This window comes from Rattus norvegicus, chromosome 11, assembly GCF_036323735.1.
Source record: "Rattus norvegicus strain BN/NHsdMcwi chromosome 11, GRCr8, whole genome shotgun sequence".
Taxonomy (NCBI): Eukaryota; Metazoa; Chordata; class Mammalia; order Rodentia; family Muridae; genus Rattus; species Rattus norvegicus.
Window position 1 is genome coordinate 41,941,544 of NC_086029.1, and position 25,895 is coordinate 41,967,438.

At 36.1% G+C, this 25,895-nt stretch overlaps 4 protein-coding genes across 4 annotated transcripts; all 4 read left to right on the forward strand.

Moving 5' to 3' along the window:
- The first annotated feature begins 2,956 nt into the window (after nt 1-2,956).
- On the forward strand, nt 2,957-3,521 carry LOC102551947 (keratin-associated protein 20-2-like). Its single transcript, XM_063270966.1, has one exon. It carries the CDS (start codon nt 3,059-3,061, stop codon nt 3,230-3,232), a length of 174 nt encoding a protein of 57 aa, XP_063127036.1. The 5' UTR covers nt 2,957-3,058; the 3' UTR covers nt 3,233-3,521.
- Nucleotides 3,522-7,558: 4,037 nt separating this feature from the next.
- Nucleotides 7,559-8,099, forward strand: LOC102552046 (keratin-associated protein 20-2-like). Its single transcript, XM_006248103.5, has one exon. The coding sequence runs from the start codon at nt 7,602-7,604 to the stop codon at nt 7,824-7,826; it is 225 nt and encodes a 74-aa protein (XP_006248165.2). The 5' UTR covers nt 7,559-7,601; the 3' UTR covers nt 7,827-8,099.
- A 9,880-nt stretch (nt 8,100-17,979) lies between these two features.
- Nucleotides 17,980-18,483, forward strand: LOC102552137 (keratin-associated protein 20-2-like). Its single transcript, XM_006248104.5, has one exon. The coding sequence runs from the start codon at nt 18,101-18,103 to the stop codon at nt 18,263-18,265; it is 165 nt and encodes a 54-aa protein (XP_006248166.1). The 5' UTR covers nt 17,980-18,100; the 3' UTR covers nt 18,266-18,483.
- A 1,968-nt stretch (nt 18,484-20,451) lies between these two features.
- LOC120095562 (keratin-associated protein 20-2-like) lies at nt 20,452-20,910 on the forward strand. Its single transcript, XM_039088736.2, has one exon. The coding sequence runs from the start codon at nt 20,458-20,460 to the stop codon at nt 20,665-20,667; it is 210 nt and encodes a 69-aa protein (XP_038944664.1). The 5' UTR covers nt 20,452-20,457; the 3' UTR covers nt 20,668-20,910.
- The last annotated feature ends 4,985 nt before the right edge of the window (nt 20,911-25,895 follow it).

The window sequence follows — 25,895 nt, forward strand, 5'->3', positions numbered from 1 at the left end:
ACAACTCCTTGTCTCTTCTTTTGGTTTTCTATATCCAGGTTTGTTTCCATGTGTTCTTTCTTGATTGCTTCTATTTCCATTTTTAATTCCTTCAACTGTTTGATTGTGTTTTCCTGGAATTCTTTCAGGGATTTTTGTGACTCCTCTCTATGGGCTTCTACTTGTTCATTTATGATTTCCTGATATTCTTTCAGGGATTTTTGTGTCTCCTCTCTATGGGCTTCTACTTGTTTATTAATGTTTTCCTGTGTTTCTCTAAGGGAGTTCTTCACGTCTTTCTTGAAGTCCTCCAGCATCATGATCAAATATGATTTTGAAACTAGATCTTGCTTTTCTGGTGTGTTTGGACATTCCATGTTTGTTTTGGTGGGAGAATTGGGCTCCGATGATGGCATGTAGTCTTGGTTTCTGTTGCTTGGGTTCCTGCGCTTGCCTCTCGCCATCAGATTATCTCTAGTGTTACTTTGTTCTGCTATTTCTGACAGTGGCTAGACTGTCCTATAAGCCTGTGTGTCAGGAGTGCTGTAGACCTGTTTTACTGTTTTCTTTCAGCCACTTATCGGGACAGAGTGTTCTGCTTTCGTGCGTGTAGTTTTTCCTCTGTACAGGTCTTCAGCTGTTCCTATGGGCCTGTGTCTTGAGTTCACCAGGCAGTCACTTGCAGCATACAAGTTGGTCTTACCTGTGGTCCCGAGGCTCAAGTTCGCTCGCGGGGTGCTGCCCACGGGCTCTCTGCGGTGGCAGCAACCAGGAAGACCTGTGCTGCCCCTTCTGGGAGCTTCAGTGCACCAGGGTTCCAGATGGCCTTTGGTGTTTTCCTCTGGCATCCGAGATGTGTGTGCAGAGAGCAGTCTCTTCTGGTTTCCCAGGCTTGTCTGCCTCTCTGAAGGTTTAGCTCTCCCTCCCATGATATTTGGGTGCAGAGAACTGTTTATCCGGTCTGTTTCCTTCAGGTTCCGGTGGTGTCTCAGGCAGGGGTCCTGCCGCTCCTGGGCCCTCCCCCACGGGAGCCCAGAGGCCTTATACAGTTTCCTCTTGGGCCAGGGATGTGGGCAGGGGTGGGCAGTGTTGGTGGTCTCTTCCGCTCTGCAGCCTCAGGAGTGCCCACCTGACCAGGCGGTGAGGTCTCGATTATTTTACTTTTATCTTCCTGTGAGTATACCCTAATTCTCCCATCATCAAACAAGAATTTATTCAATTTTATTTACTTTTACAAAATCTCACAGTGGACAGATTTTCAGCACATCAAATAGATTCTAGAAGAACACAAACATTGTACATTTCAAGAAAATAAATTTTCTCTGTGTTTGAATATGTAAAAAGGTTAAGAGTTTTAAAGTTATCTGTTGGCTTTTGTTCAGATCTTAGGAATAAATAGGTGAGGAGAGTTTGTGGTTTAATAGGCATGTATTTGTTTTACAAGTTAACCTGGGCCCATTATACTGAAGGGTTCATAACAAATTCAGTTGACACAAACTGAATCCATAGGACAGGAGTGAGCCACTTCAGCACAGTTAGGAAAATGAATCCAAAAATAGGAAAGTAAGCAAGCCTTTAGGGCATTTTATTAGTTACTGCTGACGGAGAGTCATGGCCTACTGAGTAGTACCAACACTGAACTTGTAGTCCTGGGTGGTATAAAAAGTCAGGTTGAGTAATCCATGATGAGCAAGCCTGTAAGTATCCCAACCTGGCCTCTGAATAAATTCCTGCCTCTAGAATCCTTCCCTGTTTGAATGCCTATCCTGAATTCCTTCAATGATGAACACTGGTGGGCATGTTTAAACAAATAAACCCTTTCCTCCTCAACTTGCTTTGGGTCATGGTGTTTCCCATACCAATGAGGACTCTACAACACAATCTCTTTTCCAACTAAATATGAGATTAGTATTGTTGTCTAATGCCCTTCCCTCAGTCCAATTTTTATCGCCCATCTTACGTGCTAATTGAAGCCCACGTTACCTGTGCTCAGTCTAACAGAAGGGACATCATTAGGTAAAAATTGCTAAAGGCCTATTAGCTATAGGTGAACTACCTTCTTTAATTTGCCTTGCTTAGCTTAACATAATGATTGCTAGCATCTATTCTCTTTGAAGGAAATAAAGTGAAGAAGAAATTAGAATATAGAACCATATGTCCTGTTCAGGGATTGAAGAATTACTAAAAGGAAAAAATAGTTTATTTGCTAAAGCAAAGTACAGACTTCATGGAATCTCCAGGAAAATTCTAATTGTATTTTGAACATAATTACATAGACAATCCTAATGATCACATGAAGGCACAGGATCACTATAAGAACCTAAATAAACTATGCAGATAGGAAAATACTGGAACTACCATTGAATCTGGCCTCAAACTTTTCTACAGAATCATAGTAATAAAATAAAAATTAAATAATCATGGCAAAAATCAGACATACAAATGAGAAATTGAATAAAATTTAAGAAGGTGTAAAGATCTACTAGGATCATGGATTCGTAGAATTAACATACCATAATAAAAATATATGAAAAAATATGACTGAATAAAATAAATTTAGAATAAACCAAAATATGCTTATGCATATATTGTAATCAAGTCACTAATAACATAACGAATGACCAAATCTTTTTTCATCACATACATTTAGGAAATACAAAGCAAAGCATGAAAAACAAACAAACAAAATTGAAATATGGAGTACTACAAATAAGACATAAAAGGAGAGATTTCTATGATTTATATTGTGGCACAGTATAGATTCATGAGTATTAAATAAACTAAATATATAATGAGGCATTGTCTTAAAACTAGATCCAGGTTTTCACATTAAAGCTACATGATTTGACCTTGAAATATTTATATATGAGCACAATTATATCAGTTATACAACATTGTTTGGTCAGTAAACTTTGGAGCCCTGATGTTTTCTGAAGCACAAACATCATATGTGATGTCATAATGCCTGTGGTTTTTGTCACCAAACATCCAGGTATATAAAAGGCCCTTGGCAAATGGGAACATCCACACTCCAGAAACATACTGCTTATCTTCCTCTGAACACTCTACTCCTGATATCATGTGTTACTATGGAGGATACTATGGAGGCCTGGGCTATGGCTATGGTGGCCTAGGCTGTGGCTATGGTTATGGTGGCTATGGCTGTGGCTATGGCTGTGGCTATGGTGGCTATGGTTATGGCTGTTGCCGCCCACTGTGCTGTAGAAGATACTGGTCCTTTGGCTTCTATTGAAAAATTTCTGTATCTACCCAGCCTTGATGACTGGAAGTACTCCCAAGAATTATCACAGGATGCAATAGAGAATGTCTTCAAAAATACTAACTTTATACCAAATATCTGAAAATACTTGAAACACAACATGACCATTTATTGTTTCACCTTAGGTTGGATAGTCATCAGCAACAAAATTGTTTATAAAAACATTTATCTTCATAATGTTTAAAAATGTTTTCAACAATAACTCAGCATCTACATAACATATTTGAATTATCAAGTAAATAAATGCATAAGTGGAACAAAACAATTTCTCTATGTTTTGTGTATTTGTATCTGCCTGATAACATGGGAGATTGGAAAAGTGGGAGGGGAATAAGAGGAAGAAGATATTACAAAATATGGACATGGAGAATGAACAGGGAAAGAAGAATGATTTGAAGAAAGGTGGTAATGGAGAAATAGAGAAATGAGCACATCCTCTCAGAACACATCTGTGGATGGACATTTCATGTTGTTATAACTTGACTATTGAAAACATTGTGGCAAAAAAACTTTGTAGTGAACATTTTTCTTCGAAACAAGAAATGTGGTTATTTAAAATTTTTGCAATAAGCAAAAATTAATTACAATGAATTTTGTACACAATCATCTCAACAGTTACCTTTACCATACATCATTGTCAAAATTCTATTGCTGTGAAGGCATTATCATGACCACATCAATTCTTAAATAGAATGCATTTAATTGGAACTTATGTGCAGTTTCAAAGCTTTAGTCCTACTTCATCCTGAGGGGAAGTATGGTGGCACACAGGCAGACAAAGTAATGGAGAAGTAGCTGAGAGTTCTAAATCTGGATCTGCAGGCAGCAGGAAATGGGAGACTCTAGGTTTTGTATGGGCTCTTGAAACTTCAAAGCCTATCCCCAGTGATGCACTAACTCCAACTTGGCGATACCTCCTATTCCTTTCAAATAATGCCATGTCTTACAAAGTATTCAACTTTATTAGCACATGTGGGTCATTGAAACTTTCCCATTCCACGCCCTAGACCCCATAAGTTTGTAGCCAATTAATAATGTAAAATGCATTAAGTCAAAAACAAAAGTCCCATATTCTTATCAAAATTGAAACACTGATTAAATGTCCAAAGTTTAAAGTCTCTTTTGAAAATCAAAGCAATCTCTTAAAACTTTGAGAGCAAAGTAAAAAGCAGCCCACATATTTTCAAAATAAAATGGCAGAGAATATATCTTACCATTATAAAAGGTAGGTAAGTGAGTATGTGCATATGTGGCTTTCCCAAAGGAGTCAAATACCAGATAGGAAAATTGTAAGCTCTGCATACCCGTGTCTAAGGTCAAAGTACTCTCCAAGTTTCCATCTCCTTTCAGTTTTTTTTTTTACTTAAACATGCTTCTTTCTCTTGGGCATGTTCTGTACCCAGTCTGGAGCTCTCTTTGATAATAATCACAAAACTCTGGCTTCACCTATACTTTAGGATCCCCCATACAATTCATCTTCACAGATTCCCACAATGGACTTCCTAGACTTCAATTCAGGGACACCAATATTACATATATAGCCTTAGCAGCTTTTTTTGCTGAGAAGAAAATATCCAAAATATCTTTCATACATGTTGACCATAAGAGCCAGAACTACGTAGCCAATATTACCAAGTTATACTATTTGCTGGGTTTGGACCTTGGCCTCCTCATTCAATTATATTACAAGTTTTTGTTTCTGACAATTTTCCTTCACTGCTTAAGATTTTGTTTAATTTCATTTCACAAGTTAGATGCTTGGCCAGTGGCATCTCTCTCTGAGGTTACCACTCATGTATTACATTTAGCATTAGGTTTGGATTCAAACTTTTTATCACCTTCAGCACTCACATTATTTCTTCTACATGTGTATAAAATTAAAAATAATCATTTGATAGTAATAAGTAGACTATCTTGAAATCTCTTTGGCCAACACCAATTACACAAAACATTAAATTTAGCCTCAGGTAGATTTTCAGACAAAGGCAAAAAGCAGCCACAGTCTTTGTAAAAATATCACAAGAATAAATTCTAGTTCATCTATGAATATTCTTCTTCTGGGAAATCTCTTGAGGTAGGCAGTCATAATCCAAATTTCTCTCAGCAAAACTATCTTTTACACTCACATAAAGAAGGCCTATTAAGTGTTTCTTAAAGCATTTTCCTATTTTGTGAATCCAAGTTCTAATCTGTGAACAAGCACCATGGTTAGATCTATCATGTCAATATCCCAATTTTTTTCAGGGGTGGGGATGGGTGGATTCAATTACTATGTGAAAATCAGCAAGAACAGGAGAAGTAATATAGTGGAGTCACCCAAGCATAGAAGACAAACTGTGTGAGAGTTAGTGAGTGAGAGAAGTGATCCTGACGTAAAGGAGCTAAGAAGAATGAAAGTAGATTCTAGACATTCCACAATGTGTTATTTACACTATCAGTAGATTATTTTACTCTTACTTTCCTATGCATATCCACTAGTTCTTCCATTTTCAAACAAATTTATTCAATTTTATTTTATTTTAACACAATCTCACAGTTGACAGATTTTCAACACATCAACGAGATTCTGGAAGAATGCAAACATTGTACATTTTAAGAAACTAAATTTTTACTGTGTTTGAATATATAAAAAGGTTAAGAATTTTTAAAGTTATTTGTTGGTTTTTGGAGAGATCTTGGGGATAAATATGTAAGAGAATTTGTGGTTTAATAGGCATGAGTTTGTTTTGCAAGTTAACATGGGTCAATTATACGGAAGGGTTTGTATCAACTTGACGCAAACTGAACCCATATGATAAGAGTAAGCCACTTCAGCACAGTTAAGAAAATGACTCCATAAAATATGGAAATAGGTGGGCCTGTAGGGCAATTTATTAATTAGTTATTGCTGAGGGAGGGGCATGGTCCATTGAGTACTGCCCACTCTGGACTTGAGGTCCTCAGTGATATAAAAAACAAGGTTGAGTAATGCATGATGAGCAAGCCTGTAAGCAGTACCCCAACATGGCCTCTGAATAAATTCCTGCCTCTAGAATCCTGCCCTGTTTGAATTCCTATCCTGATTCCCTCCAATGATGAACAGGGATAGGGATAGTTAACCAAATAAACCCTTTCCTCCTCAACTTGGTCTGGGTCATGGTGTTTCCCATACCAATGAGGACTCTAAAATACCATATCTTTTTCCAACCAAATTTGAGATCAGTACTGTTGTATAATTCCCCTCCCTCAATCCAAGTTTTATTACCTATTTTCCCTGGTAATTGAATACGACTTTATGTGTGCTCAGCCTAACAAAGGGACATCATTAAGAAATAATGGTTTCCACAGGTAAAAAATGTGAAGGGCCTATTAACTACAAGCAATCCACCTTTAATTTGCCTTGCTTAGCTTAACATAATGGCTAGCATCCATTTTCTGTAAAGATAATAATGTGAAGAAGAAATTAGGATATAGAATCGTATGTCCTGTTTGTGGATTGAAGAATTAATGAAAGGAAAAGAGTATGTTTTCTAAAGCAATATACAAATTACATGAAATCTCCAGAAAACTTCTAAATGTATTCTGAACAGAATAGGGTAGCACAATCATAATTATCAAATGAAGGCACAGGATCACTCTAAGAGCCCAAACAAACTAAATAGAAAGAAAAATGATGGAACTGTCTTAGAACTTCATCTCAAATTAGGGAACAGAATCATAGTAATAAAATAAAATCTAAATAATTGTGGCACAAAGCAGACATAAAAATGAGAAATTGAACAAAATTTAAGAAGATTAAAGATCTATTAGAATCATGGAACAGTAGAATTAACTTACCATAGTAAAAACATATGACAAAATATGTCTAAGTAGAATAAATTTAGAATAAATCCAAAATATGTTCATGCATATGTTGTTGTCAAGTCACTAGTAAAATAACCAATGACCAAAGCATTTTTCACTGAAAATACTTAGGAAATACATACTTATTTTACAATACAAATCAAACCAGGGGAAAAAAACAGTTTCAATATGTAATACTACAAAACAAACAGATATAACAAGAAGATAGATGGATTTCAATGATTTATACTGTGGCACAGTACAGAATCATGAGAATTAAATACACTAAATATATAATAAAGCATTGCCTTGAAATCAGATTAAGATTTTTCACATTAAAGCCTCATGGTCTGACCTTGGGATCCTAACATATGAGTATAACTATCTCAGTTATGCAGCGTTGTTTGGCCAGTAAACTATGCAATCTGATGTTTCTGAAGCACAGTAGGGACTTGTGTGATGTCATAATGCCTGTGGTTTTTGTCACCAAACATTCAGGTGTATAAAAGGCCCTTGGCAGATGTGTACATCCACACTCCAGAAACATACTGCTTATCTTCCTCTGAACACTCTACTCCTGACACCGATGTGCTACTATAGTGGATATTATGGAGGCCTGGGCTATGGCTATGGTGGCCTAGGCTGTGGCTATGGCTGTGGCTATGGCTATGGCTATGGTGGTTATGGTTATGGCTGCTGTCGCCCTCTGTGCTATAGAAGATACTGGTCTTATGGCTTCTACTGAGGACATTACTTCCAGCCTTTGTGACTGGAAGTGCTTCCAAGAATTTTCACAGGATACAGTAGAGAATGTCTTCAAAAATACTAACTTTATACTAAATATCTGAAATTAATTGAAACACAACTTGTCATCTAAGATTAGGTTGGACACTCATCATCAAAAAAATTATTTATAAAAACATTTATCTACATGATGCTTTTAAGAATGTTTTCAACAATAACTCAACATTTGCATAAAATATTTGAATTATCAATTAAATGCATAAATGGAACAAAACTATTTCTGTATGTTTTATGTATTTGTATCTGTCTGATCATATGGGGGTTGGAAAAGTGAGAGGGGAATAAGAAGAAGGTATTTCAGAATATGGACATGGAGAATGAATGATCAGGGAAAGAAGGAAGAATGGAAAAGAGGTGGTTATGAAGAGAGAGAGAAATAACCATATCCTCTCCTCTTGGGATACATCTATGAATGGGCATTTCATGTAGTTATAACTTGACTATTAAAATGTTGGGGGGAGGGTGGTAATATGGGGATGATGGGAAGGGGAAGCCATATAGAAGGGGGGGAGGGTCTAGGGGGATGTTGACCCAGAAACTGGGATGGGGAATAACAATCGAAATGTAAATAAGAAATACTCAAGTTAATAAAGATTAAAAAAAAAGATTGCAAAAAAAATGTGACAATAAACTCCACAGTGGACATTTTCTTTTGAACCAAGAAATGTGTTTAATTTAAAATTTTTGTATTATCTGAGAATTAATTACAATGAGTTTTGAACACCTTTATCTCAACACTTCCCCTTACCATACATCTTAGTCAATATTCCATTGTTGTGAAGACATCATCATGACCACATCAATTCCTAAAGATAACGTCTCTAATTAGGACTTGTTTGTGCAGTTTCAGGGCTGTAGCTCTACTTCATCCTGAGGGGAAGCATGGTGGCACACAGACAGACATAATAGTGGAGTAGTAGCTGAGAGTTCTAAATCTCGATCTGCAGGCAGCAAGAGAAGGGATATTCTGGGTTTTGCATGAGCTGTTGATACTGCAAAGCCAATCCCCAGTGATGCAATTTCTCCAACTAGGTCACACCTCCTATTCTTTCAAAATAATGTCAGATACTACTAACCAAGTATTCAACTCTCTGAGGCTATGTGGGCATTGTCATTGAACCTATCAGATTGCACTTCCTCAACCCCATAAGCTTATAGACAAATAATAATGTAAAATACATTATGTCCAACTTCAAAAGTCCCCATTGTCTATCACGATTGCTGTTAAAATGTCCAAAGTTCAAAATATCTTTTGCGACTTAAGGCAATCTATTCATTGCAACAACTTTCACAGCAAAATAAAAGGCAGATCACATATTTTTGACAATGGCACGGAATATACCTTAACATTCTAAAATGGAGATAAGTGGGTATGTGGCTATGTAGCTATGTGGCTATGTGGCTATGTGACTATGTGGCTCTGTGGCTATGTAGCTCTAGCAAAGGAAGTCAAACACCAGATGGGCAAATTCAAAACTCTGCATACCCATGTCTGAAGTTAAAGAACTCTCTAGATCTACTTTCAGCTTTTTTGACTTAAACACACTTCTTTCTCTTGGGCATGATCTATACCCAGTCTGTAGCTCTCCTTGGTAGAAATCCCAAAACATTGACATTAACAACAATTTGGGGTCTCCCATTCAATTCATCTTCACAGATTCCCACAATGGACTTCCTAGACTTCAATTCAAGGACACTTCTATTAAATGTCTGGCCTTAGAAGCTTTTGTTAACTGAGAATAAAATATCCAAAATACCTTTCATATATCCTTGACCCTAAAGCTAGAACTACATAGCCAAAACTGCCAAGCTATATTGCTTCCTAGGTTTGGACCTTGGCCCCCTCATTCAACTATATACAACAAGTTTCTGTTTCTGATGACTTTCCTTCACTGCTTAAGATTTTCTTTAATTTCATTTCACAAGTTAAACCATGGCTGGTGGCATCTTTCTCTGAAGTTATCACTCATGTATTGCATTTAACATTAGGTTTGGATTTTGTTACCTTCAATGCTCGCATCCTTTCTTCTAAATCCCTATAAAAGTTAAAATAATCATGTGACAGTAATGACCTGACTATCTTCAAATCTCTTCTGCCAATACCAATTACCCAAAAATCTTGAATTTTGTCTCAGTTAGATTTTCAGACAAAGACAAAAAGCAGTCACAGTCTTTGCCAAGGAATAAACTCTAGGTCATTAATGAATATTCTTCTTCTGGAAAATCTCTTGATGTCATCTGTCATAATCCATATTGCTCTTAGCACCACTATCGCCTATACTCATACAAAGAAGGCCTATTAAGGGTCTCTTAAAACATTTGCCTCCTTTATGAATTCAAGGACTATATTCTGTGAACAAGCACCAAGGTCACATCAGTACCCCAATTATGAAACCAAAGTTTTTAGGGAAGAGTGGGGGATTTGATTACCATGGGACAAACAGCAAGAATAGCAGAAGTAGTATAGTAGAGCCTACCCAAGCAGAAAAGTCAAGCTCTGTGTGATGAAGAGAGCAGAGTGAAAGAGTTGATCCAGGACAATAGATGAGCCAAGAAGAATGAAAGTAGCTTCCAGATATTCAACAATGTGTTATTTCACTATCAGTAGATTATTTTATTTTTATCTTAATGTAACTATGCCCTAGTTCTTCCATGTTCAAACAATAATTTATTCAATTTTATTTTATTTTTATATATCTCATCATTGACAGATTTTCAACATATCAAAGAGTTTCTGGAAATATACAAACTTTCTATATTTTATGGGTCTAAACTTTTACTGTGTTTGAATATGTAAAAAGGTCAAGAATTTTAATGTTATTTGTTGGGATTTTGTAATATCTTGAGGACAAATATGTAAGGAGAGTTTGTGGTCTAACTGGCATGTGTTGTTTTACAGGTTAGCATGGCCAATTATGCGGAAGGGTTCATAACAACTTGACACAAATTGAATCTAAAGGACAGGAGCGAGCCACTTCAGCACAGTTAAGAAAATGACACCAAAAATAGGAAAGTAGGCAAGCCTGTAGGGCATTTTATTAGTTATTGGTGAGGGAGGGGCATGCTCCATTGAGTAGTGCCAATTATGCACTTGTAATCCTGGGTGCTAATAAAAAATAAAGTTAAGTAATTCATAATGAACAAACCTATAAGCAGTACTCCAAACTGGTCTCCAAATCAAATCCTGCCTTTAGAATTCTGTCCTGGTTTGCTTCAATTATGAACAGTGATGGGAAAGTTTAACCAAATAAACTCTTTCCTCCTCCATGTGCTTTTGGTCATATTGTTTTCCATACCAATGAAAATTCTAAGACACCATCTATTTTCCCAATGAAATTTGAGATTAGTATTATTGTCTAATTCACCTCCCTCAGTCCAATTTTCATTGCCCAGCTTACCTACTAGTTGAAGCCCACTTTATGCATGTTCAGTCTAACAGAAGGGACATCATTAAGAAAGAATGGTTTACAAAGGTATAAAATACTGAAAGCCTATTAGCTCCAATTTATCCACCTTCTTGGATTTGCTTTGCTTAGCTTGACATAATGATCACTAGCATTTATTTTCTATAAAGAAAATAATGTGAAGAGGACACTGGGATATTGAATCATATGTCTTGTTCATGGATTAAAGAATAGCTAATATTAAAAATAGTATGTTTGCTAAAGCAATGTACAGATTTCATGAAATCTTCAGAAAATTTCTAATTGGATTCTGAACAGCATTAGACAGCAAATTTCTAATGACCAAATGAAGAGATAGGATCACTCTAAGAGCCCAAACTAACTAAGCAGAAAGGAAAATATTGGAACTACAATAAAATCTGGTCTCAAATCATTCCAGAGAATCATAGCAATAAAATAAAAACTAAATAATCCGGTCACAAATCAGAAATGCAAATGAGAAATTGAATAAAATGTAAGAATGCTTGACAGCACACCTAAAAGCTCTAGAAGTAAAAGAAGGCAGGAAATAACCAAATTCAGGGCTGAAATTAACCAAGTAGAAACAAAAAGAATCAACAAAACCAGGAGCGGTTCTTGAGAAAAATCAAAAAGATAAACTCTTAGCCAGACTAACCACACGGCACAAAGACGGTATCCAAATTAACAAAATATGAAATGAAAAGGGAGGCATAACAACAGAATCTGAGAAAATTAAAAAAAATCATTAGATCCTACTACAAAAGCCTATGTTCAATAAAACTGAAAAGTCTGGATTAAATGGACAATTTTCTAGACAAATAACAGATACCAAAGTTAAATCAGGATCAGATAAACCATCTAAACAACCCCTTAACTCCTAAAGAAATATAAAGTTATTAAAAGTCTCCCAACCCAAAACAGCCCTGAACAGACCTCATATAAACTATTCCACAAAATAGAAACAGAAGGAGCACTATCCAATTTCTTCTATGACGTTACAGTTACACTTATACCTAAACCATACAAAGAAAGAGAACTTCAGACTAATTTCCCTTATGAATATTGATATGAAAATATTCAATAAAATTCTCAAAAGCTCAATCCAAGAACACATCAAAAAAATCATCCATCATGATCAAGTAAGCTTCATCCCAGGGATGCAGGGATGATTCAACATAGGGAAATTCATCAATGCAATCCTCTATGTAAATAAACACTAAGAAAAAAAAACCACATGATCATGTCATTAGCTGCTGAAAAATCATTTGACAAAATTCAAAACCCTTCAAGATAAATGTCTTGAAAAATCAGGAATACAAGGCCCATACCTAAACATAGTAAACACAATATAAAGCAAACAAGTAGCCAACATTAAACTAAATGGAGAGAAACTTGAATCAATCCTACTAAAATCAGGGAATAAACAAGGCTGCCAACTCTCTCCCTACTTATCCAATATAGTTCTCAAAGTCCTAGCCAGAACAATCAGACAATGAAAGGGGGTCAAAGGGATACAAATTGGAAAGGAAGAAGTCAAAATAACACTATTTGTAGATGATATGATAGTATATTTAAGTGACCCCAAAAGTTCCACCAGAGAACTGCTAAGCCTGATAAACAACTTCAACAAAGTGGCTAGGTATTAAATTAACTCAAACAAATCAATAGCATTCCTCTACTCAAAGGATAAACAGGCTGAGAAAGAAATTAGGGAAATGACACCCTTCACAATAGTCTCAAATAATATACAATACCTCGGTGTGACTTTAACCAAGCAAGAGAAAGATCTGTATGACAAGAACTTCAAGTTTCTAGAAAAAGAAACTGATGATCTCAGATGAAAAGACCTTCCATGCTCATGGATTGGCAGGATTAAAATAGTATAATGTCCATTTTGTCAAAAGCAATCTACAGATTCAGTGCAATCCCCATCAAAATTCCAACTCAATTCTTCATAGAGATAGAAAGAGCAATTTGCAAATTCATTTGTAATAACAAAAAATAAAACCCAGGATAGTGAAAACTATACTCAACAATAAAATAACTTCTGGGGGAATCACCATCCCTGACCTCAAGTAGTATTACAGAGCAATAGTGATAAACACTGTATGGTATGGTACAGAGACAGGCAGGTCTATCAGTGGAATAGAATTAAAGACCCAGACATGAACCCACACACCTATGGTGACCTCTACATCAAACCAGATACACTCAAACTAGTAGAAGAATAAGTGGGGAAGAGCCTCAAACACATGGGCATGGAAGAAAATTTCCTGAACAAAATACCAATGACTTATTCTCTAAGATCAAGAATTGACATATGGGACCTCATAAAACTACAAAGCTTCTGTAAGGCAAGGGACACTCCCATTAGGAAAAAATGGCAATCAACAGATTGGGAAAAGATATTTACCAATCCTATATCCAATAGAGGACTAATATCCTGTCCCGCGCTATCGTCTCGCCAGCAAGAACGCACGTGGACACCAGGATCCTTCTGCAGCAAAGCGCTTATTGCATCTTGAAGAGGAGACACCCGGGGCCCAGAAAGGCGCTGCTTATAAAACCCTAGCATGGCGCGTCCACGCCTGATTAGTTGCTTACTCATGATCTCACTGGCACGCCCCTGGGTGGGCAAAGACTTGGCGCGAACACACCCTTGCGCATGTGCACACAGTTTGTTTGCAGGGAGGAGCCAGGCTGCCACAACGGAAGCCAGCGCCATCTTGTAACGGCAAAAGCTATTACGGCTTTCCACAATATCCAAAATATACAAAGAACTGAAGAAGTTAGACACCAGAGGGTCAAATAACCCTATTAAAAATGGAGTACAGAGCTAAACAAAGAATTCTCAACTGGGGAATATTGAATGGATGAAAAGTACCTAAAGCAATCTTCAACATCCTTAGTCATCAGGGAAATGCAAATCAAAACAGCCCTGAGATTCTACCTCACACCAGTTAGAATGACTAAGTCAAAAACTCAGGTGACAACAGATGATGGCAAGGATGTGGAAAAGAGGAGCACTCTTCCATTGTTGGTGGGATGGAAAACTGGCACAACCGCTGTGGAAAGCAGTCTGGAGGTTCCTCAGAAAATTGGACATTGAACTCCCTAAGGACCCAGCTATACCTCTCCTAGTATTCTATAACACACACCAAAGTCACATGCTCTACTATGTTCATAGCAGCCTCATTTATTATTGCCAGAACCTGGAAAGAAGCTAGATGCCCTTCAACAGAGGAATTGATACAGAAAATGTGGTATATCTACAAAATTGAGTATTACTCACCTATTTCAAAGCAATGACTTCTTGAAATTCATAGACAAAATGGATTGAACTAGAAAATATTATCCTGAGTGAGGTAACCCAATCATAGAAAAACACACATGGTATGCACTCACTGATTAGTGGATATTAGCCCAAAAGCTTGAATTACCCATGATAAAACCCATAGACCACATGAAGCTCAAGAAGAAGGAAAACCAAAATGTGGATGTTTTAGTCCTTCTTAAAAACGGGAACAAATATATTCATAGGAGAGTATATGGTGACAGAATTTAGAGCAGAGACTGAATGAATGGCCATTCAGAACCTTCCCCAACTAGGTATACAGCCCATTTATATATAGCAACCAAAACAAGGTAATATTGATGAAGCCAAAAAATGCATACTGACAGTAGCCTCATATAGCTGTCTCCTGAAAGGCTCAGCCAAGCATGTCAAATACAGAGGCGAATGCTAGCAGCAAACTCTTGAAATGAGAACAGGGTTCCCATTGGAGGAATTGGAGAAAGGTTTAAAGGATTTTGGGATTAAAGGAGATCCCAAAATGTTGGCATCACCAACTCTTTGGGGTCTTCCATACAATTCACCTTCACAGCTTCCCACAATGGACTTCCTAGGCTTCAATTCAGTGTCTATTATATGTCTGACCTTAGCAACTTTTCTTAGCTGAGAAAATATCCAAAATACCTTTCACACATCCTTAACTCTAAAGTCATAACTACATAGCCAAAACTGCCAAGCTATACTGCTTACTGGGCTTGGAACTTGGCCCTCTCATACAATTATATTACAACAAGTTTCTGTTTCTGATGCTTTTCCTTCACTGCTTAAGAATTTCTTTAATTTCATTTCATAAGTTAGAACCATGCCTGGTGGCATCTTTCTCTGAGGTTACCACTCATTTATTGCATTTAGCATCAGGTTTGGATTAAAACTTTATATCACCTTCAACACTCATATCATTTGTTTGCAAATCTGCATAAAAGTTAAAATAATAATCATGTGACAGTAATGACTAGACTGTCTTTAAATCTCTTCTGCCAACACCATTTACCCAAAACACTTGAATTTAATCTCAGACAAAGGCAAAAATCAGTCATAGTCTTTGCCAAAATATCACAAGAATAAACTCTAGGCCATTTAAGAATATTCTTCTTCTGGGAAATCTCTTGAGGTAGGTGGTCATAATCCACATTGATTTTAGCAACACTATCTTCTATACTCATGCCTCTTAAAGCATTTGCCTCCTTTGTGAATCCAAGGACTATATTCTGTAAACAAGCACCATGGTTAGGCCTATCACATCAGTACCCATATCCTGATACCTTTTTTAAAGAGGTGAAGGTGTTCCATTACCATGGGACAACCAGCAAGAATGGCAGGAGCAGTGGAGCCTCCCAAAGCATAAAAAAAGACAGGCTGTATGGGGTGCAATGGGCAGAGAAAGAGAAGTAATCCAGGACCTTAGAGAAGCTGAGAAAACTAAAAGTAGATTCTAGACATTGTACAGTTTGTTATTTGCACCCTTGGTAGATTATTTTACTTTATCTTATTGAGACTATGTTCTAGTTCTTTCATCTTCAAATAAGACTTTATTCAATTTATTTTTATTTTTACAAAAGCTCACAGTTGACAGATTTTCAACACATCAAAGAGATTCTGGAAAAATACAAACATTGCATATTTTAAGGGACTGAACTTTTAAAGTGTTTGAATCTGTAAAAACTTAAAGAATTTTAAAGTTATTTGTGTGATTTTTGTGAGATCTTGGGGATAATTATATAAGGAAAGTTTGTGGCTTAGCATGCATGTGTTCGTTTGTCAATGTAACATGGGTCAATTATACTAAAGGTTTTGTATCAACTTGACACAAACTAAAGCCAGATGATAGGAATGAAGAATTCAGCACAGTTAAGAAAATTATTCCATAAAGTTGGGAGGTAGACAAACATGTAGGGCATTTTATTAATTAGTTCTTGATGATGTAGGCGTATGGCCCATTCAGAGTAATGCCAACTCTGGGATTGTGATCCTGGGTGCCAGAGGAAATCAGGTTGAGTAATCAGTGATGATCAAGCCTGTAAACAGTTCACCACCATGGCCTCTGAATCAATTCCTGCCTCCAGTATCCTCCTTTGTTTGAATTCCTTTCCTGATTTTTCTTCAGTGATGAAAAGTGATGGGGAAGTTTAACCAAATATACCCTTTCCTCTTCAACGTACTTTTGATCATGGTATTTCACATAAAAATGAGGACACTAAGACACCATCTATTTTTCCAACATAATTTGAGATTAGTATTGTTGCCTAATTCCCCTCCCTCAGTTCAATTTGTATTGTCTATCTTACCTGCTAATTGAAGCCCATTCTATCTATTGGTAGCCTAACAGAAGTGACATCATTAAAAACAAATGATTTCACAAGTAAAAAATGCTAAAGGCACTTTAGCTACAAGTGAACCACCTTTTCTGGTTTGCCTTGTTTAGCTTAACATAATGATCCATTTTCTATGAAGAAAACTATTTGATGAAGAAGTAAGGATATAGAATCAGACATCCTGTTCATGGATTGAAGAATTACTAAGAGTAAAAACAGTATGTTTGATAAAGCACTGTACAGATTTCATAAAATCTCCAGAAAAGTTCCAATTGTATTATGAACAGAACTACACAGCACAATCCTAATGGTCAAATGAAGGCACAAGATCACTCTAAGAGCCAAAACTAACTAGTCAGAAAGGAAAATCTGGAACTACCATAGAATCTGGTCTCAAAATATTCCATAGAATTGTAGTAATAAAATAAGAACTAAATAATTGTGGCACAAAACAGACATGCAAATGAGAAATTGAATAAGATTTTAAAAGGTGGAAAGATCTACTAGGATCATGGATCAGTAGAGTTAACATACCATAGTAAAAATATGTGACAGAATATGTCTGAATAGAACAAATTTAGAATAAATACAAAATATGCCTATGCATATATTGTCATCAAGTTACTAACAACATAACCAATGACAAATTCATTTTTCATCACAAATACTTAGGAAATACATACTGATTTTACAATACAAAGCAAAGCAAGGAAAACAAAAAGATATTTTCAGTATGGAATACTGCAAAACAAACAGACATAAAACGGAGAAAGATTTCAATGATTGGTATTTTGGCACAATGGAGATTCATGAGTATTAAATAAACTAAATATATAATGAGGTATTGTCTTAAAACAAGATCCATATTTTCACATTAAAGCCTCATGATCTGACCTTGGGATCCTAACATATGAGCACAATTATCTCAGTTATGAAGCGTTGTCTGGCCAGTAAGCTTTGACACTGAGATATTTTCTGAAGCACAATAGAGATATATGTGATGTCATAATGCCTGTGGCTTTTGTCACCAAACATCCAGGTGTATAAAAGGCCCTTGGCAGATGGTGACACCCAGACTCAAGAAACCCATTGCCTGTCTTCCTCTGAACACTCCACTCCTGACATCATGTGTTACTACGGAAGCTACTATGGAGGCCTAGGCTATGGCTATGGTGGCCTAGGATGTGGTTATGGCTGTGGCTATGGCTATGGCTGTGGCTGTGGTGGCTATGGCTATGGCTGCTGCCGTCCACTGTGCTGTAGAAGATACTGGTCCTGTGGCTTCTACTGAGGACATTATGCAGTTACCCAGCCTTTCTATCCAGAAGGTCTTCCAAGGCTTTCCGAACAGGAGCTCAATAATGTCTTCAAAGATTTGAACTTTAGGACAAAACATTCTGTTTTATATTATCTTCATAATACTCTGTAAAATGATTGTAATTTGGCTCTCAACCTATATTTTAATAGGTGTATCATCAAGTAACTAAATGAATAAACTGTACTAAATAATTTCTGTATATTCTCTGCTTTCTTTATCTGCTTGGTCACTTGTGGGGATGTGTTTGAGAAAGTGTGAGGGGAGTAAAAGAGAGGAAGGTATGTAAAAAGATGAAGAAGAGAAAAAAGGAGGGAATGAGGAAAAGGACAGGAAGTTGGAGAAAAAGATACTTCTTTTCAGCTTTCAGATAAAAATAGATATTTTGCTGCATTTATAACTTTTCCATCATAATCAATGTGACAATAAACTTAGTGGTGTACCTATTTCTTTAAAATTCAGTGATTTTCATCTCACTGTATAAGAAGCAGTGTGAATACTAGGTAGTCTGTTACCTCCCTATGTGTGCTTTTGATCATGGTATTTCACATAAAAATGAGGACACTAAGACACCATCTATTTTTCCAACATAATTTGAGATTAGTATTGTTGCCTAATTCCCTTCCCTCAGTTCAATTTGTATTGCCCATCTTACCTGCTAACTGAAGCCCAGTCTATCTATGGGAGTAAACCACTTCATCACAATTAATGAAATGACTACCATGGGGAATTAGGCAAGTCTGTTCAGCATTTTATTAATTTGTTATGGATGAGGTAGAACCTAGTCCTTTTAGGGTAGTGATAACTCTAGACTTGTGGTCCAGATCCTGGATGTTATAAGAAATCAGATTGAGTAATTCACGAAGTATGAGCCTGTAAGCTCCACCACAGATCTGCATCAGGTCCTGCCTCCAGGTTCTTGCTCTATTTGAATTTCTGTCTTGACATCCTTCAATAATGAACAAGGATAGGGAGGTGTTAGCCAAACAAACCCTTTCCTCCTCAACTTGCTTTTGGTCGTGATGTTTTACCATACGAATGAGGTCCCTTAAGATAACATCTCTCCTCCCAAACAAATTTGGGATTATTAATTTTGTCTAATTCACCTCAATCCAATTTGTATTGTCTAGCTTTCCTGATAATTGAAGCATAATCTACTATGTAGTTAGCCTAACAGAGGTAAAATTATTGACAAAGCCTAATATTTAAACATTATAAAATAATAAAGGTCCACCCTCTTTAGTTTGCCACAGGTTGCTTAAATGAACAGTAACACCCATGTTCTGTGAAAAAAACGATTTGAAGAAAATATAGGATATTGAATATCACATCCTGCTTATAGATTGGTAGAATTACTAACACAAAAATGGGTTTATTTGATAAACCAATCTATAGATATCATGCAATTTCTATAAAAATTCCAATTTTGTTCTGAACAGAAATAGACAACACAATCCTAATGATCATATGAATGTAAAATATGACTTTAAAAGTAAACACAACACTAAACAGAAAGGAAAATAATAGATCTGCCACAGAATTCGATCTCAAAATACACCACAGAACCGAAGTAATAAAAACTAAAAAATAATGGCAAAAAACAGACATACAAATGAAAAAGTAAGGATATTACAAGATGGAAAGATCTACTATGCTCATAGATCAGTAGAATCAACATACCATAGTAAAAATATATGAGAAAATATGCTTATGTATATAATAAGTGTCCTCAACTTATCAATAACATAACCAGTATCCAGATCATTTTCATCACAAATACTTAGAAAATACATACTTATCTTATAATACAAAGCAAAGCAAGAAAAACAAAAAGACAATTTCAGGAGGGAATACTCTAAAACAGACATGAAAAGTAGAGAGATATGTTAATGATTTATGACAGAACAGTAGAGATTCATGAGTTTTAAATAAACTAAATACAGAATGAGGCATTGTCTTACCCTCTAGATCCAGATTTTTATGATAAAGCCTCATGATCTGACCTTGGAATCCTAACATGAGCACAATTATCTCAGTTATTCAGCATTGTTTGGTCAGTAAACTATGGCACCGTGATGTTTTCTGAAGCACAATAGAGACTTGTTTGATGTCATAATGCCTGTGGCTTTTGCCACCAAGCATCCAGGTATATAAAAGGCCCTTGGCAGATGGCTACATCCACACTCCAGAAACACTGCTTATCTTTCTCTGAACACTCTACTCCTGACACCATGTGCTACTATAGTGGATACTATGGAGGTCTGGGCTATGGCTATGGAGGCCTAGGCTGTGGCTATGGCTGTGGTTATGGTGGCTATGGTTATGGCTGCTGCCGCCCACTGTGCTGTACAAGATACTGGTCTTATGGCTTCTACTGAGGACATTATGCAGATACCCAGCCTTTCTAACCAGAAGGGCTTCCAAATATTTCAAAAGAGGAACTCAAAAATGTCTTCAAAACTTCTAACTTTAGGACAAAACATCGTGTTTTATGTTGTCTTCACCATACTCTGTGAGTGACATCAAGTTTGACTTTTGACCTTAAAAAAAAAGAAAGAAAAACAGGAACAAGAAAACCTATATAGTATCAAATAACTAAATGAATAAAGTTTGCAAAATAATTTCTGTATGTTCTGAGACTTTGTATCTGATTTGTCATATGTGTGGAGGTGGTTGTGGTAATGTGTGAGGGGAGTAAAAGAGAAGAAGCTATTTGAGGAAACAGACATGGAGAAGGAAAATAGAGGGAAATAAGGGACGGGAGAGGAAGAGAGAGAAAGAGGCAATTCTCGTCAGTTTCAAATACAGATGGTCATTTTCTTGTATTTATAACGTGACTATCATAAAGGATGTGACAATAGTCTTGGTAGGATAGGTACCTATTTCTTTAAGATTCAGTGATTTACATCTAATTATATAAAAAGCAGTATGATTTCTATAACACCTGTAACTTCCTTGTGTATTTGGAAACATGCTTCATGCAATTTTTTCATAAGTAAACCAAGTTATATTCACATCAACAATAAGAAGAGGTACCCTTTTCTCTACATGAGCTGTCACATTCATTTTTCTTCTCTCTAATATTAAATATCAAAAAGTTGAGACTAATCTCACCTTGATATTGATTTGCATATTTGAGATAATATTGTATGCATCTGCCCATCTGTATCTATTTCTTTGAAAAATACCTATTATAAACCTCATTTTAGTGTCCACTAGTATTCTTTTGGCTTTTGCTTAACTGTGTCTATCACCTCACACTCATTTCTATATTACATCTCTTCCTGATATACTTAGGGTTTTTTTTTTTATTTGTTGAAACTGTATTTTATGCACTGGTTTTGTGTTCAGAATTTTCTTACCTGAACTCCTTTCTATTCTCTGTCTTTTATTATTTTTTTATATTTGTGACATCCTGTGTGAGTGCTTGGCACATATTGATTTGTATGTGTATGTATACAGGGTCATGTGTATTAGTGTGTCCTTGTGACAGAGATTCAATTTGGGGACTTCTATCTTTTTCATTTGCTTTCCACCTTTCATATTGAGATAGAGCCATGCAAACTGATGTCCGTGATTCTTGTTAGTCTAGGCATGCATCTGATTCTACTTAATCTGCCAGGCTCAAAGGTGGTCTGACACACTCAAATAGTCTTTAAGAAGTCTGCTTTGGGCATTATGATATTATTTCATAGACACTGGTCATTATATTTAATACTTTCATCTCCATACTACCTTCCCTTACTCCTCCTCTACTTTCATTTCTCATACATGACATTGTTTTCTTGTTCATCTATTCCATTTATATCTTCTCCTTTCCTGGTGCCTGTTAGTTTTATGACCTATTATGCACACAAACACACACACACACACACACACACACACACACACACACACCACAACATACACATGTATATTCAAAGATACACACACACAGTTCAAATGTTGATTCTACATATGACATAAGCCTTGAAACACTTGCTTTTCTTTAAATTATTTCTAAAACTGTTTTTAAATATAAGCATTCTGTAGTCAATGGAAATTAATTATAATGAATGTTAAATATATTCATCTCAATTCCTTCCTTTACCATATATCTTAGTCAATATTCTATTACTGTGAAAGCATTATCATGATCACATCAATTCCCAAAGAAGAAAGCATTTAACTGAGACTTATGTGCAGTTTCAGAGATGTAGTCCTATTTTATCATAAGAGGGAGGGAGCATGATGACATACAGGCAGACAAAGTGATGAATAAGTAGGTGAAAATTCTATATCTGAATCTGCAGGCAGAAGGAAATGGGAGACTCTGAGTTTTACATGGACTATTGAAACTTTAAAGCCCATCCTAACTGATATATTTCCTCCAAGTAGGCCATACCTCCTATTCCTTTCAAATAATGCCAGAACCTACTGTCCAAATAATCAACTTCACAACTTATGTGGCCATTATCATTAGAACCATAACATTTCACTTTCTTGCCCGCATAGGCTTATAACAAATTCTTAATGTAAAATATAATTAGTCAACTTCAAATGTCCCCATAGTCTATCACAGTCTCAACACTGTTTAAAAGTCTAAACTTCAAAGTCTCTTTTGAGACTCAAGAGAATCTCTTAACTGTAAATTCTTCAAAAGCAAAATAAAAAAGCAACTCACATATAGAAAAGCAACACACAACAGAGCAAAGACAATTCGAATAGGGAGAAAAGAAGATATAGTGAGGAAATACAGGACCAAAGGAAATAAAAAAAACCTTATATGCAAATTCTGAACTCTGCTTCCCCATATCTGAGGTCAAAGGTCTCTCCAAATACCCATCTCCTTTCAGGTTTCTTGACTTAAACTCATTTCTTTCTCTTGGGCAGGTTCTATACCCAGTCTTGAGCTCTCCTTGGTATGAATCCCACAATTCTACCTTTACCAACATTATGCAGTCTCCAACACAAACCATCTTCACAGCTACTCACAATGGACTGTCTATGGCTCCATGGAGTGACACCTTTGATACATGCCAGGCCTCAGAGCTTTTGTTGGCTAAGAAGAAAACTTCCAAAACTCCTTTCTTGTATCCTTGACTCTAAGGCAGAAATACATAGTCAAAACTGCCATGCTCTGCAGCTCGTTGGGTTTGAAACATGGCCCCCTCATTCAATTCTATTTCATCAGCTTTCTGTTCTGATTATTTTTCTTCACTGTTCAAGAATCTTTCTAATTTCTTCTCATAAATTGGAAGCTTATCTCAGGGACCTCTTTCCCCAAGGTTACCACTTCCTAGTCTCTTTAGCATTAGACTTTTCTTTAGACATGTTATCACCTTAAACATTGGACTTGGATCCACTATACTTCCTGGTGTTCATTTCCTTCTCAAACTATATGTTTTGTATTTTTCTTGGTTAGTTTGCTCCTTTTGTGAATATATCTGCACAAAAGTTAACAATAATAACCATGTGACAGTAAAGACTAGGTTATCTTGAAATCTCTTCTGCCAATACCATTAATCCAAGAGACTGAAATTTAGCCTCAGGCAAATTTTCAGACTAAGGCACCAAGCAGCCACTTTCTTTTCCAAAATATTGCCAAAAATGTTTTCTAGGCCACTATATTCTTCTCTGAAATCTCTTGAGATAGGTGGTCATAAACTACATTGCTCATAGCTACATTATCTTTCATCTTCCTACTAAGAAGGTCTATGAAGCCATTCTTAAAGCATCCTCCTGCTTTGCTTATCCAAAGTCCACACTCTGTGAACAAGTACCATGTTTAGCCCTGTCACTTCAATACCCCAATACTTATATACAACATTTTGTTGGGAATCGGGATGACCACCAAGATAAGCAGTGTGTGCTGCATAGACTGAGTGATAGAAGTGGTCCAGGCACTTAATGGAGTTGAGAAGTAGGAATGTAGATTCCAGACATTGTGTGCTATTTACTATTGATAGATTAGTTTTGCTTTTATATTATTGTGACTGTGCCCTGATTCTTCCCTCATTAAGTAAGAATGTATAAAATGTAATTGAAATTTTTCAAAAGCCCCCAGTTGATATAATTTTAACTTTCCAAGGTATTCTAGATTTTTAAAAAGAATTGCTTATTTTAGAGAGACTGAATGTTTAATGTGTTTGGACCTGCAAAATTTTTGAGACTTTTAAAGTTATTTGTGCTTTTATTGTGAGACCCTGGGAATGAATGATAAAGAACAGTTGGTGACTTTACAGAGGGGTGCTTATGTGTCAAATTATCAAAGGATCAATTTTAATGAAGTTTGCATAAACTTGACATAAACTAAAGCCATACCATAGGAGTAAACCATGTCAGCACAGTTATGAAAATGACTCCATAAAATGGGGATGTAGACAAGCTATAATGCATTTTATTAATTAGATATTGATGAGGGAGGTATAGGCCCATCCCAAGTACTGCCAAATCTGGACTGTTGGTCATGGGTGCTATAAGAAATCAGGTTGACCATCCATGAAGAACAAGCATGTAAGCAGCACCCCACCATGGCCTGTGCATCAATTATTGCCTCCAGGTTTCTCCCTTGTTTGAATTATTCCTGACTTCCTTCCTACTGTTCATGATGAACAGTAATGTGGACTTCCTTCCATGATGAAGAGTAATGTGGAAGTGCAAACTAAATAAAGCCCCTTCCCCCAATTTGTTTTAGTTATGCTTTTTCAAGATAGCAAGAGGACTCTAAGACACCATCTCTCTTCCCAACCAACCTTGAGCTTATATTTTGTTGTCTAATTCCCCTCCGTCCAGTTTGTGTTGCCCAACTTCCTGCTAATTGATGCATGATCTAGTATGTGATACCCATATCTAAGGTGACGTTGTTAACAAAAAAACTTGATCTTTAAACAGGATAAAGTGCTAAAGATACTTTAGCTACCTGTGGTCTCCCTTCTCCAGTCTGCTTCATTTTGTTTAATATAATTCTCAATGCCATCCATTTTTCTGTGAAAAAATAATTTGAAGAAGAATCTAGGGTATGGAATGACACATGCTGTTCATGGATTCATAGAATTACTAAATGGAAGAAAGAATAGTATGTTCGCTAAAGCCATGTACGGATTTCATGCAATCCCCATAAAAGTTCCAATATTATTCCAACAGAACTAGACAGAATAATCCTAATAAATGTAGGAAGGCAAAGATGACTGGATGAGCAAAAACAGTAAGCAGAAAGGAGGATTCTAGATCTACCACAGAATCTGATCTCAAATTATTCCACAGAACCATAGTAATACAAACTAAAAAATAGTAGCACAAAAAGAGGCATATAAGGAAGACATTGAAGAAATCAGAAGATGGATAGATCTATTATGTTTATGGATCAGTAGAATTAACATACCATAGTAAAAATAGATGTCAAAATGTCTCAATAGAATAAATTTAAAATAAATGCAAAATATGCTTATGTATATTTTAAGTGTTATCAAGTTACCAATAACGTAACCAATGACAAGATCATTCATCATCCAAAATACTTAGGAAATACACATTAATTTTATAATACAATGCAAAGTACAGAAAACAAAAAGACATTTTCAATATGGAGCACTACAAAACATACATGAAAAAGGAGAGAGATTTC

Bases quoted from the DNA above. Each gene is read 5' to 3' on its own strand.
- LOC102551947 (XM_063270966.1), top strand. From the start codon at position 3,059: ATGTGTTACTATGGAGGATACTATGGAGGCCTGGGCTATGGCTATGGT.
- LOC102552046 (XM_006248103.5), top strand. From the start codon at position 7,602: ATGTGTACATCCACACTCCAGAAACATACTGCTTATCTTCCTCTGAAC.
- LOC102552137 (XM_006248104.5), top strand. From the start codon at position 18,101: ATGTGTTACTACGGAAGCTACTATGGAGGCCTAGGCTATGGCTATGGT.
- LOC120095562 (XM_039088736.2), top strand. From the start codon at position 20,458: ATGGCTACATCCACACTCCAGAAACACTGCTTATCTTTCTCTGAACAC.